Raw genomic sequence first — 20,807 nt, 5'->3', positions numbered from 1 at the left:
TTGACATGTTTTTTGACAGTAGTTGACAGCTGCGGAAGTCAAATTGACAGTTTGACCTGTTTTTAAAAAAAATCGCCATAATTATGATAAAAGCTACAGACTACTAATATATATTCTGTGGCTACGGTCTGTCAAGAAAGTGAAGAAATTAAAAAGTAGCAACATCGTAGTGTCATCCCTTTCAAATCAATCTAAGAAAAAAGGGATGACACTACGATGTTGCCACTTTTTAATTTCTTCACTTTCCTGACGGACTATACCAGCGTTGTGTTACTTTTTGGTTAGGTTAAGTTAAGTTTTTCCTTATCTTACACAATGCGATTATAAATTCCATTGTGCACAACAATAAATAATAAATGAGTAAGCATATTCCAAAAGGCGTATTATTTCCAGTTGTAACTTGTAATCCTCGTATTCCATTTATGCCTCCTAATTTTGAGCGTTTTGATCGTTTTTAACGCGGAGATGTAAATTGTATTCAGAAACTCAATTGTATTTATTATTAAAGTATCCCTCCATTTATTAAACTAAAAACTCACAAAACTGATATATATATATATATATATATATATATATATATATATATATATATATATATATATATATATATATATATATATATATATATATATATATATATATATATATATATATATATATATATATATATATATATATATATATATATAAGCTGTCATTTTTCAGATCTCCGTATTATTCAACTGGGAATTTTTCCGGGGATACGAAATCTGAGTGACGTTGTTTTTAAATTGTATTATTTTCCTAAAATTATGTTATTTCGGTTTTTAATGTATAATGTTGGTAGAATATTAACCATTAAATTATATTCGATGTCATGTATAAAAGGGTGGGCAAGTGATACAACTTCAAGAAACTTACTATTTTGTGTTCCCTCCAAAACTCCATCGAAAGTTTTAATAAAGGGTCTACCACTTTACTAAAACAACTGACTTGACTTGTTGACTTTACTGACTACTTTTTAGACATTTACTAGACTTTCGACTTGACGATAATCTTAAAAAACGACTTTAAATTTTGTAAACTTTTTACGAATATTTTTTTCCCCGCCATATTTTACTTGACACTAGCCATGTTTAAAAATCCGAGCGCCATAATAAGAAAAAAAAATTTAACTGTCATTATCAGATGTCAAAGAAAGTGAGCACAAAAGGCAAAAATTCAAAAAATAAATTTAAATAAAAGCTATTATTATTAGAATTAAAACACAGAAAAGTGGAGGTATTAATGCTGATATTATATAAATAATTTGATGCACTCTGAAAAGAAATGGATACAAAGAAATCGGCAGTATCTGGTAAACAAGGTTCTATGGAACGTTTTCTTCAAAAATCTAAACCTAGTTTAGTTAAACAAGGGACTAGGTAAGCTTTTTGTATTCAATAAGATACCTAAGCCTACCTCATGAGTAGAACGATCGAATGTATGCAGTAATTATTGTTATTTTTTAAATAAACTAACCTGAAATTATGGACTAACTGCCGCACTCAGAGTGGAACATTAATTACTTAAATGTAATTAATTCAAAATTTTGACATAAGCCCCATACATTATCTATCAAACCTATGAATAAAAACTATATCAAACTCTTCATTAAATTAAAGGTTGATCACAATTAAATGTCTCTGAGTATGGTGGTTAGTAACTTTTTAGAATTGTTTAGCGAACAGGATTTAAAATGTATTATGTTAAACGTTCTAAAATAGATTAGTTCAAAGTGTTTCTATTGCTTTCATCATCCCATATATGTTGTTATAGCAATAATACTAAAGACAATGAGTCCGAGAAGAAGTCAAAGTTTGTTTGGAAGACAAGAACAAGTAACCAAACATCATGTAAGTGCTATTAATTCTTAGTTCTTACTAATATTATAAATTCAAAAGTGTATCTCTCTGTCTTAAGCTTAAGCTTAAAGATTCAACAGACAGATAGATACAAAAAAATTCATCAAATTTTGCCTAGAGATTGAGTTCTGGGAGAGGACAAAGGATCTCTCCTGACAAAATATATGGTTCTCGTACAATTAATGCTACAAAGAAAGTGGGCAACATTTAGTTTTTATAATCATGTTAAAACTTAAAAGTAGCCGTTTTCCTATTTTTGTGTGGTATATATAAATATCTTTTGTAATTTTTGTAGTTTATTGGTAGAAATATATTACCCTTTCAACTCCCAAGCAGTCGAATTTGACCGCGATAACAATAGAATAACAATAGATTTTCAAGAATCTGCGATCGAGGGATTAATGAGATAACAATAGGCTACTTGACCTATATTCAATTTCATTGAACAAATGCATTTTTCTAGTAGAACTTGGCCTAGGAAACCGTATTTCCCTTGTTACCCTTGTTATGAAATAAAAGCTTATGATTAATAAACAAAGTCAATTTTGAGAATATGATTTTATGAAAATAGGATTTGTACCGAGGAAAACGCTTTTGCGGTACTTCTGATTTGGATGTGACGTCATCAGACTCGTAATTTAATACCTTTTATTTATCGCGCTTGTTAAATATAAGTATATTTGTGCAGCCTAGAAAGATTTGTAAAATATATTTTCTTGAATAATTCAAATAAAACATCAGTTTTATATATTATCTCCATTTATTGTAGACGGGAAATGAATGGGCCAAAACTTTTCTCTAAAAGTTTTCAACATTACAAATGATTTCTAATTTCTTATTTAATTCTTTTATAATTTTTGGGCACTTATAGGGGGATATTAGATAATCATATATATTGGATTGAACGCCTCCGTGGTCTAGTGGTACAGAGCGCGGCTCTTGACTCGGAGGTCGTGGGTTCGATTCCCGCGTTGGAAACATGTTATTTCCAAGTTTGGTTAGGACAATGCAGGCTGATCACCTGATTGTCTGACAAGTAAGATGATCCATGCGTCGGATGGGCATGTAAAAAGTCGGTCCTGCGCCAGATCTCTCGCCAGTCGTGTCGGTCTTCCGTCCCACTGGGTTACGAGAGTAAAAGGATTAGAGAGTGCTCTTGTGTACTGCGCACACACTTGGGCACTATAAAATTACTCCTGCGTAGCTGGCCTGGTTTCAATGAAACCGGCCACCGTCACCGAAATCGGTGTGGGAGCTATTATTATTATTATTATATATATTGGATCCGAGATCATTGAGTCAATGATATTGGATAATGTAATATAGACATATGATTCATTTCTTCCTTGATCAAAGATTTTTGACATTTGCTGAGAGATTGGATCCAATACGGTCATAGAAATAGGTGTTGCCAGTTATTTAATATAAAAAAGAGTTTTTAATTTCTTGTTCGTTAATATGTTCCAAATAATGTAATGTAATTATTTTTCTAATTATATACTTAGATAATCTTGCTGAAATAACAAAAAACAAGCCATATTAAAAATGACGATGTCTTTTGACAAATCGAATTCTCTGAGATCTAGTAACCCTGACGTCAATACCTGTCAGCGTTAGTGCTCTCCATTGGCTATTGAAACCACATATGACGTAAAATAGGATCAATGATATATGATAGTGTAATTCGCACATATGATCAAATGATATTGGATCCTATATATGATCATAGATCATATATGAATGATAATGTAATACTTAGACTCGTACATTTAGCACATAAAAAATGTTCATTAAAAAGAGTTTAAAATACGAAATGTATGACGTCACACTATGGCGGACAGTGTTTTCGGCGCCATTTATAAGGCATATTTTTCAATCAACATTTTAATGGGTTTCTACTGTGTGAAATATTAAAATATTAGTTTTTTTTGTGAAAATGAATGATTAAAAAGTGATTAGCATGAAGAAAAAAAATAGGTCAAGTAGCCTATTTTAAAGCAAACTATGATTAAACTATAATCACCAAGTCTTAAAGCCAAATAAAATTCTTGAAGGTGCTGCCTATTGGTTCTCATTATAATATTATGAAGATATTATGTAATTCAACTATTTTATAATAGTATATCGATGTAATTCAACTATTCTATAATTTTATCCCACAGTTACACCTCCTTTCAAAAAGGGGACAGACAATGAACAGAAGTCTGTGAGTATAAAATATGATCTTCAATTTGTTTTATACAAAAAAAAAAAATAACAACTGTAATAATCCTAATATTTTGATCCACAGCCTTTCAGTACAAAATCAAATTCAGAATCTCCTAGTATACTAACTTTTAAACAAATTGATAAACCAGCAAAAAACATTGACACTAAAATAAAAAGCAATAAATTTGGTATTGCTAGAAATGATTCAGATGTCATGGAAGTGGTAAGAAATGTATTATTTAATATTGCCATTACTGGACTCATTTATAAAATTGAACTCCATAGAGTTCAATTGTACAATCTTATTGTATGTGTGTTCAATTATACTATAAATATTTAAAGAAATAGAATAATGCATGTAAAAGTTTCCTGTGCAAAATAATTTTTAAATAAAATTCTTTCAGGACGATTTCTCTAACTCTCCAATTAACAAAACAAAAGATGCAAATAGATCTATAAGAATAAATGAAAGTCCATCACCACAGAAACCTCCCACCGAACCAAAAGAGAGAAGTAAAGTATCGCCAAAAAAGACGAGTCCGGTCAAAGATAATGATCCATTGAAAAATTTACAGCTTGATCATACAATATCTGGATGTCTGTCAAACATTTTGAACTGTCCAATTCTTAAAAAGGTAAGATGAATAAATAAAATATACCTTATAATGAACACACACACCAAACACACACATAAAACTGGACAAGGCATGTTCTTTCTTGTAGATGTCGTAGGACGATTTGATAAATCGGATTATCGCGAAAATTCTAGGGACTTCGCGAAAACACGAATAATTAGATAATGTTGTTTATATTTTTAAATTTTTCTAAAAAAAGTTAGGTTTTTTGCGAAAACGCGAGTTGCCTTAGTAACGTTGCACATTCTTAACGCTGATTGGCTTGATTTTTGCTTACTGGCCAACTCTTATTCTGATTGGTTACTCTCTTTTTTTATATGTTTTTGACGTGGGAGAGCCATGCTTCGGCACAAATGGGCCGGCTCGACCGGAGAGATACCACGTCCTCACAGAAAACCGGCGTGAAACAGCGCTTCCGCTGTGTTTCGCCGAGTAAGTGAGTTTACCGGAGGCCCAATCCCCTACCTTCCCTACCTTCCTTTCCCTACCCTCCCCTATTTCCTTCCGTACCCACCCCTATTCCCTTCCGTACCCACCCCTATTCCCTTCCGTACCCTCCCCTATTCCCTTCCCTACCCTCCCCTATTACCCCTTAGAAGGCCAGCAACACACCTGCAGCTCTTCTGATTCTGCGAGTGTCCATGGGCGACGGAAGTTGCTTTCCATCAGGTGACCCGTTTGCTCGTTTGCCCCCTTATTTCATTAAAAAAAAATGTATCTTTGAGGTACACCATAGAATTATAAAGGGTAAGAAATGACAATGCCTCTTCATAGGAACTTTACTTTTTATTTAACCTTTTTCTTATCTCAACCATAACCTCAGAATTAGTTTCTGGATCTGTTGAACTTGCAGCACTAATTTCAAGTCTTGTATCAGTCATTTTGTATTTACAGACACACTTTTAGATAACTTTTTGCACTATTTTTCAAGTCCAACTGCAATTTTACACACATTAAAAATATCAAAAACTGCTAGCTCGCTTACAAAAACGACCACAAAAATAAAAACAAGTCGTGACAATGAATTGACATTTAAATCGTCAAGTCTTTAACCAATCAGAGAAGATGTTGTTGTGGGGCGCTTAAACCGACCAATCAGTTTTTTTTTCGATAATAACTAACGATTAATTTCGCAATCTTACTATGGCGACTCGCGTTTTCGAGAAAACACGACCTTTTGTCAATAAGGTTGAAAAATGTAATCACCATTGTCTAATTATCCGTGTTTTCGCGAAGTCCTTAGAATTTTCGCGATAATCCGATTTATCAAATCATCCTACGACATAGACAACATTATGACACAACAAAATCAATGTCATGTCATGTCATCAATCAATAAAATGTCTTTGAATCATCAGAGAAACAAATTGATTGATTAAAGGAGAAACATTGCCAGTAAATTAATGATTTACTGGCTGAAATTGGCATAACCAACACAAGTTATCTCCTATCTGTTTATAAATTAATTGCTTTGCAATGATTGTCACAATGTAACAATTTTATTACCCTCCACAGAACAAAGACAGTTTGGATGCAAATGATGTTGAGGAATGCAAAGATATGTATATAGAATTATTAGAAAAAGTAAGTGATGCATTTAGGAGGATACCAAATTGTATTAAAGAGAAATTTCCCGGATACGATAAAAAGACGTACTGCAAAATAAATTACTTAAATGCCAAATTGAAATCTATTATTAAACAGCAGAAAAATAAACCTAAGAGTTTAAATGATTCGTTAAATCAATCCAGGGAAAGCGAAGACAGCCAGTCCTTATTGCCAAATGTTGACAGTGATCTTGATGATTTTGATTTATTAGCAACAAGTTCTAAAACAAATATAGCTATGGAAAAATTGAAAATAAAGCAGATGGAAACATCTACACCAGAAATGGTCCCTGTAAATAAGGCCTTACAGTTAGAAGCCACATCCAAGAAATCACTATCCTTCAATATGTTCTCCCCTTGTAATGATTCTGTCAATTCGAATAACGACACAGATGGTGAGTTAAATACATCTGAGGCAAACAGTAGCAAAGGCAAGTTTGTTTTCAAAAGACCAACAAAGTCTATTGAAGATAAAACAATAGTCCAAGATGTGCCTTCTAGTACTGTAGAAAGAATAAAAAATGCATCTCTTAGATTACAGCCTATTAGCAATGAAGAAAAACCTAAAACTGTGCCATTGCAAAATAGCTCTCTTCTCTTACAAACACCCCAGCTAAGTAAAACCTCATTCATGGGTGATGATTCTTATACAATTGCAGCTACTGATGACAGAACAAGTGATGACATAGACAATATTGATGATTACGAAGTACCTATAGATATGGACGACGAGACTGATATAATGCTTAATAACTCTCAATGTAGTGTAATAAATTTAAGTGACTCACTACCCTGTTCTAGTAATACAGTTAAAATTAACGATAAAGATATAGAAATTGATGATGATGGATGGCCGGAATATAATCCTCAAGATTTTGAAGACAGTATAGCGGTTGTGGAAAATGAAATAAGCAATATCGAAAATAAAGGGCATAGTAAGAAAAACGTAGGAAACATTGAAACCAAAACCGTCAATTTGATGGACACAACAGTTAATGAAACTGAACCAAAATACGAGGGTATTGGAGATTTCCATGTAGGCACACAAAATGATGGGATTACAGGTACAAAAGTTATGAAAATGATGTTTGTAATAAATTCTTAAAACATTTTTCTATATAATTATAACTTTAAACATTTAATAATAACACTTTCTTGACCAATATCTTCTCCAAATAATTTCCTAATTTCCTATTTATTCACTTTAAACTTAACTGGACCTAGTATTTAGCCTTGTGCTACTCCTCTTTGTAGGCGAATTCGACGGCTTCCACTTTCCACACTCGTCTCTCATGATGGAAATGTTCAGAGAGAAATTCGGTCTAAAATCCTTTCGACCCAACCAGCTACAAGTTATAAACGCTACGCTACTAGGTCATGACTGTTTTGTGCTTATGCCCACTGGTGGAGGTAAGTTGTAGCATTTGTAACCTAGCAAGATTTTTAATTAACAAACTTTGAAATAGTTTTTTTTTGTATTTGATTTCTAGCTACAATCATTTTTAGTAGTATTTATTTGATTTATTCATAATTTAACGTTGAAATCTGGTGCCTACCAGATTTGACATGTTTACCCATTAAAACTACTATCGCATATTATGTTTCTTATAAAATGTTATTGCCTTGTTTACGTTTCAAATGATTTTTGTAATGTTTCATACAAAGAGTTTTTATACAAGTTATCCGTTATCCACGTTGTATGCTGTTTATTCTTAATACATAGTTGCTTATTAATTATTTTTTTAGGTAAGTCACTATGCTACCAGTTGCCGGCCATTTTGACGCCTGGAGTCACGATAGTAATATCACCATTGAAGTCTCTCATTTTGGACCAAGTGAACAAACTTTTGTCTCTCGATGTAAGTTTTGCCTTCTAAAGGTATTCTTAAAAAATATAATGAAGGAAGTTTCGATGGTCACTAAGCGTGATTACACACGCGGCGCACAGCAGCGGCACCGCCACCGCGGCGGCCGCGACTCATCCTTGTATTTCTATGGGCTCTTTTCACACGGCGCCGCCGCCTAGCGGTACAGCAATTTTCAACAAACATACGAGACTAGTCGGACCATGATCGCGCCGCAGTGTGTAAACAGCCTAATTCTCCCTATGGAATAGAGACCAAACAGATCTATATACTAATAAAATTACATGTCCTGACTGACTGACTGACTGACTGATTCATCATTGCTGAGCAAAAACTGTAAAAGTTACAGCCACGAAATTTGGTGAGTAGGGTTGTTTTATTAAGTAGACACCCACTAAGGATTAAGGAAGGAATTTTGAAAATTTTACCCCGAAGGGGGTGAAATAAGGGTTGAAAGTTTTAATGAAAGTCCGTCATTTCTTGAGTTAGAAACGTGAAACTTTATTTTTGGGTTACTGATTAAAAATGAATGGACACGTATTTAAGCGTTTTTGGAAATTCTACCCCCAAGGGGGTGAAATTGGGGTTGAAAGTTTGAATGAAACTCCGTTATTTCTTGAGTTAGAAACATGAAAATTTATGTTTGGGTTACTGATTAAAAATGATTGGATACGTATTTAATGGATACGTATTTAAGCGTTTCTGAATGGATACGTATTTAAGCGTTTCTGAAAATTCTACCCCCAAGGGGGTGAAATAGGGGTTGAAAGTTTAAATGAAAGTCCGTCATTTCTTAAGTTAGAAACATGAAAGTTTATTTTTGGACTGCTGATTAAAAATGAATGGATAGGTATTTAAGCGTTTTTAGAAATTCTACCCCCAAGGGGGTGAAATTGGAGTTGAAAGTTTGAATGAAAGTCCGTCATTTCTTGAGTTAGAAACATTAAACTTTATTTTTGTGCTACTGATTAAAAATGAATGGATACGTATTTAAGTGTTTCTGGTAATTCTACCCCCAAGGGGGTGAAATTGGGGTAGAAAGTTTCAATGAAAGTCCGTCATTTCTTGAGTTAGAAACATGAAAGTTTATTGAAGTTTGCGTTTGACGTTTGCTTAAATAGGGTCCGTTTTTACCCTTTGTATAGGGAACCACAAAAACAAAAAGGAGAAAACTATCCATCTTTGTTATTATACTATGTTAACGCGGATGAAGTCGCGGGCAACAGCTCGTTATTCCATAAAAAATAACGTGATGTATTTGAAAACGTAATTCCATACTAAGTTTCCGTAGTAACTTCCTGCAGCTCTTCTAATGTTGCGAGAGTCCATGGGCGACGGTAGTTGCCTTCCATCAGATGACACGTTTGCTCGTTTGCCCCTTTATTTTATAAATAAAATAACAGTCAAATAAATCTAGATCCCGGCGGCGCACCTAAGTGGCGACGTGACCCTGGCTCAGGCGGACGAGATCTACCACAAGCTGTCGACCCGCGAGCCGCTGCTCAAGCTGCTGTACGTCACTCCGGAGAAGGTCAGCGGGTCACCCAAGTTCCAGACGATGTTGGATACGCTGTACTCGCGGGGGAAGCTCGCAAGGTGAGTAAATTTACGAGTCGGTACGTGCACGTATACGTATACACTATACACTATACGCGTTTAGGTACGTACCTACTCAAATATGCGTCTACCACAAGCTACACGCGAGCCGCTGCTCAAGCTGCTCTACGTGACTCTGGAGAAGATCAGCGGTTCACCCAAGTTCCAGGCGATATTGGATACGCTGTACTCGCGGAGGAAGCTCGCAAGGTGAGTAAATTTACGAGTCCGTACGTGCACGTATACGTATACACTATACACTATACGCGTTTAGGTACGTACCTACTCAAATATGCGTCTACCACAAGCTACACGCGAGCCGCTGCTCAAGCTGCTCTACGTGACTCTGGAGAAGATCAGCGGTTCACCCAAGTTCCAGGCGATGTTGGATACGCTGTACTCGCGGGGGTGAATAAAGATAGTACTATCAGAGAAGTTGATTCCTAGGCCGATGGCGGATCTACGTAATTTGGTCGCGTTATTCTCAAACCCATCAGACCGATGACAGCTAACATTGGCATACGCATTACGTCGACCAAATGACGTAAGCCCGTCTGCCTAGGAATCAATATCCTCGATGGTATACGCATTTAGGTACGTACGCGTACTCAAATATGCGAGACTACAAGCTGTCGGGCCGCGAGCCGCTACTAAAGCTTCTATACGTCCGGAGAAGATCAGCGGGAAAGAACTAAATAGTACCTCGACTTAAACGGTTTCACAATACTTAATAACGCAAGTACGGCGAGTGCCGGCCGATATGACGCCCGTCAAACGTATAAATTTCGAATTCTCTTCTGAGTCAGCCTACTTGTTAGTTCTGTTTACTCTGCTACACGAGAGTCGCTGCTCAATCTACGCGGTACTAACGGTGGAAAATCGTCAGGTAAATTTCGTTTGCTAACTAGCTTGTACGTGTGCGTACATAAGTGCGTTCGCGCACACCTTTATACGCACTAAGTTCGTGCATACACGCATGCTAAGTCTTGCTTTGCCATTTTGCATTACCCTGTAGTTCGGTCTTTTTATTTTTGTGAAAATAACGTCCAATATAAGTGTAATGTGTATCTCCACCCCCAGGTTCGTGATAGACGAGGCTCACTGCGTGTCGCAGTGGGGCCACGACTTCCGGCCTGACTACAAGCGGCTGGGCGTGCTGCGGTCGCGCTTCCCCGCCGCCGCGCTCATGGCCCTCACCGCCACCGCCACGCCGCGCGTGCGCACCGACATACTGCATCAGCTGCGGGTGCGTACACCACACACACACACATATAGACAGGCACACAGCATACTTAAAATGTAGGCATATTTGGATGTAAGCCGGATTGTATTGCATAATACGTTGTAAAGTCTTAAACGACCGTTCCGACAAAGCACACCATTACTTATTAATCTTGTTTGTTGAATGTTGATGTGAAAGTGACGAGATAGTCCAATAATAATCACATTTGCACACTGTTACCAGTTTAAATTATCATGCAAATTTTTTTTCATAAATACTAAGGGCGTTCGCTGCGTCGAGCGTGTGCCCGGTGCGGCTGCCCGGCGCAGGCGCCCGCACCATACGGACTGACCTGCCTCAACGCAGCGCTGCTCTATGGGATGATATAAAACAAGCACGCCTCGCGGGTGGCCGCGCCGGGCGCACGCTTAACGCAGTGAACGCCTTAAGAACGAGAGAGATAATCCATGATTAACCTTAACACAGACTGCCACAATAATTCTTAATGTTTATACACTTATTTACTCCTCCATTATTTTCAACAGGTCACAAAATGCAAATGGTTCCTGAGCAGCTTTAACCGACCTAATCTGTCCTACACAATATTGGAGAAGAAACCCAAAAGTGTCAACCAAGAAATCGGAAAACTCATCAAGCAGAAATTCTTTAGGTATGAATATGTTTTTTAAATAAAGCTAAATATCACTGCATTCGAATAATCTATGTTCTATGTTTTAACTTGTCCATTTAAAGAAATCAGCTTACGGCCGTACTCATAGAGGTTTAATGATTTCTTAAGTTTAAATAAATAAAATATTTTAAAATCTTCATTAAAATTTCAGAATATGGTTTTCAAACTATTGTCATTGAATAATTATAAGTAATATTGACTTAGTCTTGTTATTATAAAGATTTGTTCATTCAGAACACACATGTGTACACAGTCATGTTTACATTTGACGAAGATTGCGTCGAAACTGGGCCCGTACCACGAAACGGTTTTGAGACTCAAACAATCGTACGAGAATGTTACGTCCTACTCTAACAAATGTGAAATGACGTTGCTAGAGCAAGACGTGGCATTCTCGTCCGATTGTTTGAGTCTCAAAACCGTTTCATGGTACGGGCCCTGTATTATTGTAAGATTACTTAGCAGAATCAACATTTACTATTGATTTTTAAGATGACTTTTCTAGCGATCTTCATATGATGATTTTGATGAAGATTTTAAAACAAATCAATATTGTTCCAGCGACTCGGGCATAGTTTACTGTCTCTCGCGCAAGGAGTGCGAGGCTCTATCAGTTGACCTGAGGAAGGTGGGCATCCCCGCGGTCCCATACCACGCGGGTCTCACAGACCGGAAGAGGGAAGAGGTGCAGGCTTCGTGGGTCGCTGATAAGTTTAGAGTGGTAAGTATTGTGATATTATTACGAATGAGAAAGTCTGTCTGTGTGTTATTGCATCAAGCGAAAGCGTTGAACTGATTGAGATCGCTTGCATTTCAATATTGAAGCCAAGCCCCCTGAGTATCGCGTGGATTTAAAGATTTCTAAATTTTCTGTATTATCGCGATACTGCGATACGGCCTATTACACCATCAATATTATCACGGTATCGTGATATGCCCCATTTGGATGGAATTTAGTATGAGGAAGGAAGTACAAACCTTGGGAATGGGGATGATTTTTAATCCCTGTAATATGTAATATGCATATAATGAAAAGCTTATAAAGCTAGAAGAAGAAAGTTCACACTTAAATACAAAATCAAAATAATTTTATTTATGAATATTAATGAATACCGCCGATTATATAAAACCAGCAGGGCTAAAACGGTCGCTTTGGAAGAATCATAATATTATGAATCACAATCTGATTATTATTTTTTTAAATCGCAAAATTGCAATTCATGTCTAGTAATACATACTAATTGGACATTAATTGTCAGTTTGACAGTTTTGACAATTCATTTGCTGAATTGATTGAGAGGAATTGCTAAATGTGACCATTTTAGCCCCGCAGTCCATAGTTTATCATAGCAAACCGCGGTCCGAAGTGCTGTTTTATAATTAAATACTCTGTGTCCTGTGTCCTACAAATTACGGTCTATTTCAGATCTGCGCGACGATAGCGTTCGGCATGGGCATAGACAAGGCGGACGTGCGCTTCGTGATTCACCACAGCATGCCGCGGTCCGTAGAGGGATATTACCAAGAGGCGGGGCGCGCAGGCCGCGACGGTCTGCCCGCCTCCTGTATCCTGTACTACAGCTACGGGGACGCTGTGCGATATAGAAGACTGTTTGAGAGTGAGTTATGGTTTGAATAAATTGATTGAGGACTTCTTGGTGACATTAAAAAAGTCTGGTCGCGAAGCATTGTAGGTTTGTATGTAAGTACGAAATTATAAGTGTTTGGGGACTGGATTTTTTAAAAGACAGTTAAAAAAGTAGGAAGTTACTAATTACTATGTATTAATTATATGATGTCATGCGACGGACCTATATTATGGTCGTGTTATAATTGTTATTTAATATTTAATGAGCTAGTGTATGCATAGGCAGTGTGGGAAATGAGGGAGGTGCTGTAACGCATGCCTATGCGTAACGCCTGATTATAGTGGCATATGGCATATGCCGTGCTTATGTGGGCGTGGCGTACTCAAATGACATGTGATTCCAGTGGAGCGCAACAGCACGGCGGAGGCGCGGCGCGTGCACGAAGACAACCTGCTGCGCATGGTGGAGGTGTGCGAGGGCGTGACCGAGTGCCGGCGCGCGCAGGTGCTGGCGTACCTCGGCGAGCGGTACCCGCGCGAGCGGTGCAGCCCCCCCTGCGACACCTGCCGCGCCCCCATTGACTACAAGGTACAGTGGAGAGAGAGAGAGAGAGTTAGAGGGAGAGAGAGGGGGAAGAGAAAAAGAGGGAAAAAGATAAGTTACATGGGTGGAACATAAATAACTAATTAGTAAAGAGAGGGGAGGAGCTAACAGCCATATCTTAATAAATCAAAGGCCGTCTTCGTCGGTATAATTCTTGGCGCATGTGCCGCAATAAACAAAGTAATTATCATGTCATGGCGTTCAATTGTTGTTGTCGTTGGCGTGCTTTATACCTTGTGTGTTAAATAAAGACGTTTTTATTAATTTATAACATCAAACGTATATATTTCAGCCAGTGGATGTAACAGAGGAGTGCAAGCTAATTGTGCGGTGTATACGCAACAGCAGCAAGTACACGCTGCTGCACATCGCTGAGGTGCTGCGGGGCAGCATGCAGCAGCGGCTGGCGGCGCTGCGGACGGACCCTATATTCAACCGGTGAGATCTGTTACTTGAGGCGGTGTATACGCAACACCAGCAAGTACACGTTACTGCACATCGCCGAGGCGCTGCAGGGCAGCATGCAGCAGCGGCTGGCGGCGCTGCGGACGGACCCTATATTCGGCCGGTGAGATCTGTTACTTGAGGCGGTGTATACGCAACACCAGCAAGTACACGCTGCTGCACATCGCTGAGGTGCTGCGGGGCAGCATGCAGCAGCGGCTGGCGGCGCTGCGGACGGACCCTATATTCAACCGGTGAGATCTGTTACTTGAGGCGGTGTATACGCAACACCAGCAAGTACACGTTACTGCACATCGCCGAGGCGCTGCGGGGCAGCATGCAGCAGCGGCTGGCGGCGCTGCGGACGGACCCTATATTCGGCCGGTGAGATCTGTTACTTGAAGCGGTGTATATGCAACAGCAGCAAGTACACGCTGCTGCACATCGCTGAGGTGCTGCGGGGCAGCATGCAGCAGCGGCTGGCGGCGCTGCGGACGGACCCTATATTCAACCGGTGAGATCTGTTACTTGAGGCGGTGTATACGCAACACCAGCAAGTACACGCTGCTGAACATCGCTGAGGTGCTGCGGGGCAGCATGCAGCAGCGGCTGGCGGCGCTGCGGACGGACCCTATATTCAACCGGTGAGATCTGTTACTTGAGGCGGTGTATACGCAACACCAGCAAGTACACGTTACTGCACATCGCCGAGGCGCTGCGGGGCAGCATGCAGCAGCGGCTGGCGGCGCTGCGGACGGACCCTATATTCAACCGGTGAGATCTGTTACTTGAGGCGGTGTATACGCAACACCAGCAAGTACACGTTACTGCACATCGCCGAGGCGCTGCGGGGCAGCATGCAGCAGCGGCTGGCGGCGCTGCGGACGGACCCTATATTCGGCCGGTGAGATCTGTTACTTGAAGCGGTGTATATGCAACAGCAGCAAGTACACGCTGCTGCACATCGCTGAGGTGCTGCGGGGCAGCATGCAGCAGCGGCTGGCGGCGCTGCGGACGGACCCTATATTCGACCGGTGAGATATATTATTTGGAGTTTGGGGCTAAAGTTAGTTGGGTTAGCTATCATGTTATCTCTGTCGTTCTTCGTATGTGTAAAAGCTAATCTAATATATAAAATTCTCGTGTCACGGTGTGCGTGGTTGAAACTTGAACTCCTCTGAAACGGCTGATACCGACCGACTTTCGTGAATCTTAGCGAGCATATCGGCTAGGGTGGATTATCGGACAACATCTACTTTTTATATTGATAAGTGCATTTGTTAAATAAATAAAAGTAAATTATTACAACTCGAGACTGACGGCGATCTTTGTTTGTGCGAAGGGATAAAAATATTCAGTCACTTCAGTAAAATAATATGGAAATACTTTATATGGCAAAACAACGTTTTCCGGGACAGCTAGTTAATTATGTTATATTTAAAAAAAAACTAAAAATAATGACTATTGACTTCATAATTAAACATCACGTGCACACAATCCAAAATCGTATCATCTTTTTGACATTAGTTACAACTAAATAACTCATCCTTGGCCTTCTACCTTCTACTAAGGCTTACTCAAAAAAGTTTGAGTACCATTTTCATTACATAGCGTATACGTACGCAAATGTGACGTGTATTTAACAGCTTTTCATGTCAATATTAGCAGCATTCGCAAGTGTTATTTATGTTGATAACGATTATATACATTTTTGGTTGCCAGGTGTAAGGCGTGGCCTCGCGGCGACGCCCAACGCCTACTCCGTCAGATGGTGGTGCGTGGTTTACTGGCGGAGCGGCTTGTCATCAGCAACGATATAGCCAGCGCTTACGCTACTATTGGGCCTAAAGTTGACAGGTTAGATAGATACTTTATTGCTCATGTTAAATTAGGTACTATCAGAGAAGTTGATTCATAGCCAGGCGGGCCCTACGTACTTTGGCCGAGTTATGTCAAACCCAGCCGACTGATTATGACTTTAATTGAATTGACAATCCTACCAAATGACGTAGGTCTGTCAACTGCCTAGGAATCAATTTCCTCGATGGTAAAATCATGATATTGAATCTACAGTTAAAACAACACCCTAAGATGTATCAAAACTACTATTTTGTGCACACAATCAGTGATTGCTCTCAAATTTGCATGCCTAGTATTAGGTAGAAAGACTAGACCTCTGTATGACTATTGTAACACCTATTATAACGGTACTTTCTGCAAATAAACAATTTTTAAGGGCTGTTTCTTGATAAATACCGGATTAGCTATCCACAACTAATCTGACAGATACTCCATACTCTATCTGTCAAACAGTGGCGTAACTGTAGGATTGAAGGGCTGGCAAAATGCCACGTGCCCCCGACCCAAAAGGGCCCCGGCCCAAGAGGCCGTGGGGTCAGAATTTTTTTATACATTTATTCTTAACGGTTTTATTATTAACACCTCCATCGTGGGTATCGCAGACACAATAGATTTTTAATTGTTATATATGTGTTAACGGAACGATTTTTACTGATAGGGCCCCATTGATTTGCCACGGGCCCCAGATAGTATAGTTACGCCACTGCTGTCAAATAAGTTGTGGATAGCCTATCCGGCACTTATCAGGAAGTGAAAGGAAACAGGTCCTTATTGTTATTGAATATTCCCAGTCTCATGTCAGGCGGCCTGCGCGTAGTTTTCCCCATGAAGGTGGAGCGCAAGGCGACGTTGGAGACGGCGGCGCCGACGCATCAGCCGGACACGCCCATCAACGGACTCATCAAACAGCTCGAGGACCGCTGCTACGCCGATCTGGTTGAGGCCTGCAGGTACAGTTCTCAGATTTGTAGGGGGAGATGCTAAGTCCTCAAACAGTTGCGTTGTTTATCCATGCTAATATAATAGCTCCCACACCGGAGTCGGTGGCGGTGGCCGGTTTCATTGAAACCAGGCCAGCTACGCAGGAGTAATTTTATAGTGCCCAAGTGTGTGCGCAGTACACAAGAGCACTCTCTATTCCTTTACTCTCATAACCCAGTGGGACGGAAGACCGACACGACCGGCGAAAGATCAGGAGCAGGACCGACTTTTTACATGTCCATCTTACTTGTCAGACAATCAGGTGATTAGCCTGCATTGTCCTAACCAAACTTAATAACATGTTCCAACGCGGGAATCGAACCCACAACCTCCGAGTCAAGAGCCACGCTCCATACCACTAGACCACGGAGGCGATGATCCATGCTAATATTATAAATGCGAAAGTATGTCTACGTCTGTCTGTCTGTTACCTCTTCACGCTCAAACCGCTGAACCGATTTTGCTGAAATTTGGCATTGAGATAGTTTGAGTCCCGGGAAAGGACATATAATACTTTTTACGGTTCCCGCGTGATAAACTAATTTTGGTGCAACGGAGATGCGGGCGTCATATAGTATTAAATATACAAGGTGTAACAAAACTAAGTGATAATACTTTAGGGCGTGTATGTGTGCAATTTTTTTTGTGATTTGAATGGGCAAGATTCATGATTTTTTTAAAATCTTTCAGCGTTGCTACTTGCACAGTGAACTCTCTATAAGGAACACGTACGTCGTACACATCCTAAAGTATTATAATACTTAATATATCGCTTAGTTTTGTTACTCCCTGTATATTCCACAAGTGGAAAATCATTTCATATGAGTATATTTAACGTCTTTACAGGGAGATGGGTTCGGCTCGGGGCGTGTCTCTAGCGGCGGTGCTTCCGCAAGCCGCACTGCGAGCAATGGCGGCGCGAATGCCCGAGCGGCCTGACGAATTACTTGCCCTGCCTCACATAACGCGGGCCAACTACGACAAATACGGCGCCAACCTGCTGAAGATAACCTCTGCGTATGCGGTGGAAAAGTGCGGTGAGTACGCGTGCACACAAAAACGTTGATATCACGTATATACATGCACATAAAACGCGGACTTGAATACGCAAACACATACGTATAATTACGCATGCAACAGCGTGCGTAGTACGTACACAAACATACCATCGAAGAAATTAATTCAAATACAGTTGACGGACTTCAATCGCCGTTGTCAATTTAGTGTTAGTTGTGATCTGTCGGCACTCGGCTGGGTTTGACGTAACGCGACCAAGCATCATCAAAATTACTAATCAGATGAAAAAAATATTAAAAAAATTGAGACTACATATTCAATATTCATATAACAATTGCCTCACATTCTAACAACTCATACGTAATTTAAAAAACTCGAGACGTGTCAAGGGACACCCAGATGGAACGAAGTTCCAGTTTATTATTTCTTATGTAAGTATACATACAAAAAACCTGTAAGTATACACTAAAAAAAATCGTCGCTACACCACACTGTTCAATGCGAAAAAAAAAGAGACAGAGAGAGAAACATGCGCTACCGCTTCCAACAGCTTTTTTCGTTGTGTTGAGTTTTCGTCTTATTTTTTTCTGTCTAGCCCCCTTTCGCAACGTGCGATAAGGAACTTCGTTCCAACAAGTTATCTTTTTTCAGTGTCTCCCTTTATAAAATTAACACAATTCCAGGTCTCCTGATGCAGTACCAAGACGAGTTGGAGGCTGAGCCGGCGGCGCAGGACTTCGACGGCTCGGGCTCCGACACGGACTGGGCGGAGGTGGCGCGTGCGGCGAGCTCGGGCAGCAGCCGGGGCTCCTCGCGCCGCGGCCGCACCTCGCGAGGGGGGGTCAGGAAGAAGTGAGTTTTGTACATATTATAGACTTTATAATACTAACTAGCTGACCCGGCAAACATGACGCGTCGCTTAGACTCTGCCCCGGTGTGAGTTGAGTGTGAGTTGAGTTTGTACTCAGTGTGTCTTTACTTATTACCTCTGATTATTCATTTTTATCTTCTTTGATATTTAGAATGTTGGTAAATATGTTATGCAGCCTGAAATAAATTAATAATTATTAATCTAATTTGTAGGTACAAGCGAACCAAGACTTCGTCCGCTAAGAAGAAGGCGTGGCGGGGGGCGGCGGGCGCGGCGCGGGGGAAGGGGCGGGGCGGGGCTAAGGCGTCGCCGGGACCTATTAGATACGCTGGTAAGTGGAAGTACCATTGAAGATATTGAAGGTCGGGTTATGTCAATTCAATGTTATGCGTGATCTGTCGGCTGGGTTTGACTGCTCTGATTTGACATAAACAGACCAAATGAGGATTGTTGAATTATATTTGCCACCAGGGGCCACGGTGTAGCCTTAGGGTCAAATATTATGGTGACACATCACACATGAGAGCTATATCGTGACTCATGTCAGCTATATCGTGACTCATGACAGCTATATCGTGACATATGACAGCAGTTTGACACCAGAGACCCTAAGGCTACATCGCGGCACCTGGTGGCGAATAGAATTTCAACAAACCCAGCCAAACGATCACGACTAACATTAAATTAACATAACCGCACCAAACTACGTACTACGTGCTTTATAGAGTTTTCTATAATAATTTCAGGTGCGAGTACGACTGGTCTAGGCAGCATGCCGGTGCCGCGCGCTAACACAAGGCCTGGAGTCTTCGGCGGCTCCAAACTCAACTTCTAACGTGACTTACTTCACACGCAAATTACTTTTGACTAACTTCACACTGTACGTTAGGGTTGGTAAACCGCGGCCCGCGAATGTGAGTTATAAATATCAAAATTAATATTGATTCAAGAATTAATATTGATATTACAAATGTCGCCTGCCTATTTTATTTACTCATCTCCGGCTCTTGCCGGCTAAAAGTTTGCCGATCACTGCTATTCATAAAGCGACGGAGTTTACTTGTGGCTTACTTAACATGAGGACCATTCAAGTGAATCAATGCTGATATATTTTCTGATCCTGCAGATATGCTACAATTGTTTCTACTCATAAAACTTTAAAAAAGCACACAAATAATATACTTATGTATGCCTAACTTCTTTGAATTATGATTTTGACGGCGCTACCTCAACTTATGTATAGGCACTTAACAATATCGATACAATAACAAAATTTAAAAATAAATAAATTATTATTTGGCTTCGTGGTCTTGATCATATTGTTTCATCTTTATTATAATTATTGTAAATATTAATGTGATGTTCTTAGGTTATTAGCAGTTAACTTTTATTACTATTATTTGTTTCAATTTAGAATTAATTTATTTTGTAATTTGTGATATTATTATTTAATTTAATGGATATTTCTAGCTCCTAAAAATACTGCAGGTCGGTCCATTAAATATTTAATTGCATAGACGAATGAAATATTTATTTCCAATAAAGTTTAAATTGCACACTTCACTTCGATAAAACTGACGTTTTAAAACGTCAGTTTTACGTTTTTAGTGTATGCGACACTAAAAACGTAAAACTGACGTTTTAAAACGTCAGTTTTATCGAAGTGAAGTGTGGCGTCTAGTGCGGTTTAACCTTAATACTCTGCTGCCATAAAATTGAATCAATTGTTGATAGT

General features: G+C 39.4%; 1 protein-coding gene across 1 annotated transcript; it reads left to right on the top strand.

Moving 5' to 3' along the window:
- Positions 1-1,175: 1,175 nt before the first annotated feature.
- Positions 1,176-20,677, top strand: LOC121734113 (Bloom syndrome protein homolog). The gene is made up of 21 exons (XM_042124530.1): positions 1,176-1,403; positions 1,798-1,874; positions 4,046-4,089; positions 4,174-4,314; positions 4,496-4,726; positions 6,242-7,397; positions 7,588-7,743; positions 8,080-8,192; positions 9,616-9,794; positions 10,875-11,040; positions 11,562-11,686; positions 12,269-12,428; positions 13,134-13,326; positions 13,700-13,884; positions 14,192-14,337; positions 16,066-16,200; positions 16,995-17,153; positions 18,031-18,221; positions 18,885-19,053; positions 19,285-19,403; positions 19,819-20,677. The coding sequence occupies exons 1-21, from the start codon at positions 1,309-1,311 to the stop codon at positions 19,905-19,907; spliced, it is 4,029 nt and encodes a 1,342-aa protein (XP_041980464.1). The 5' UTR covers positions 1,176-1,308; the 3' UTR covers positions 19,908-20,677.
- Positions 20,678-20,807: the final 130 nt, after the last annotated feature.

The sequence above is a fragment of the Aricia agestis genome, chromosome 15, assembly GCF_905147365.1.
Source record: "Aricia agestis chromosome 15, ilAriAges1.1, whole genome shotgun sequence".
Lineage (NCBI taxonomy): Eukaryota > Metazoa > Arthropoda > Insecta > Lepidoptera > Lycaenidae > Aricia > Aricia agestis.
Note: the sequence above shows the minus strand (reverse complement) of the source record. Positions and strands in the feature narration are given on the sequence as shown.

Bases quoted from the DNA above. Each gene is read 5' to 3' on its own strand.
- LOC121734113 (XM_042124530.1), top strand. From the start codon at position 1,309: ATGGATACAAAGAAATCGGCAGTATCTGGTAAACAAGGTTCTATGGAA. The intron at 13,885-14,191 runs GTACAGTGGAGA...TATATATTTCAG, and splicing joins GCGCCCCCATTGACTACAAG to CCAGTGGATGTAACAGAGGA. The intron at 14,338-16,065 runs GTGAGATCTGTT...TTTGGTTGCCAG, and splicing joins ACGGACCCTATATTCAACCG to GTGTAAGGCGTGGCCTCGCG.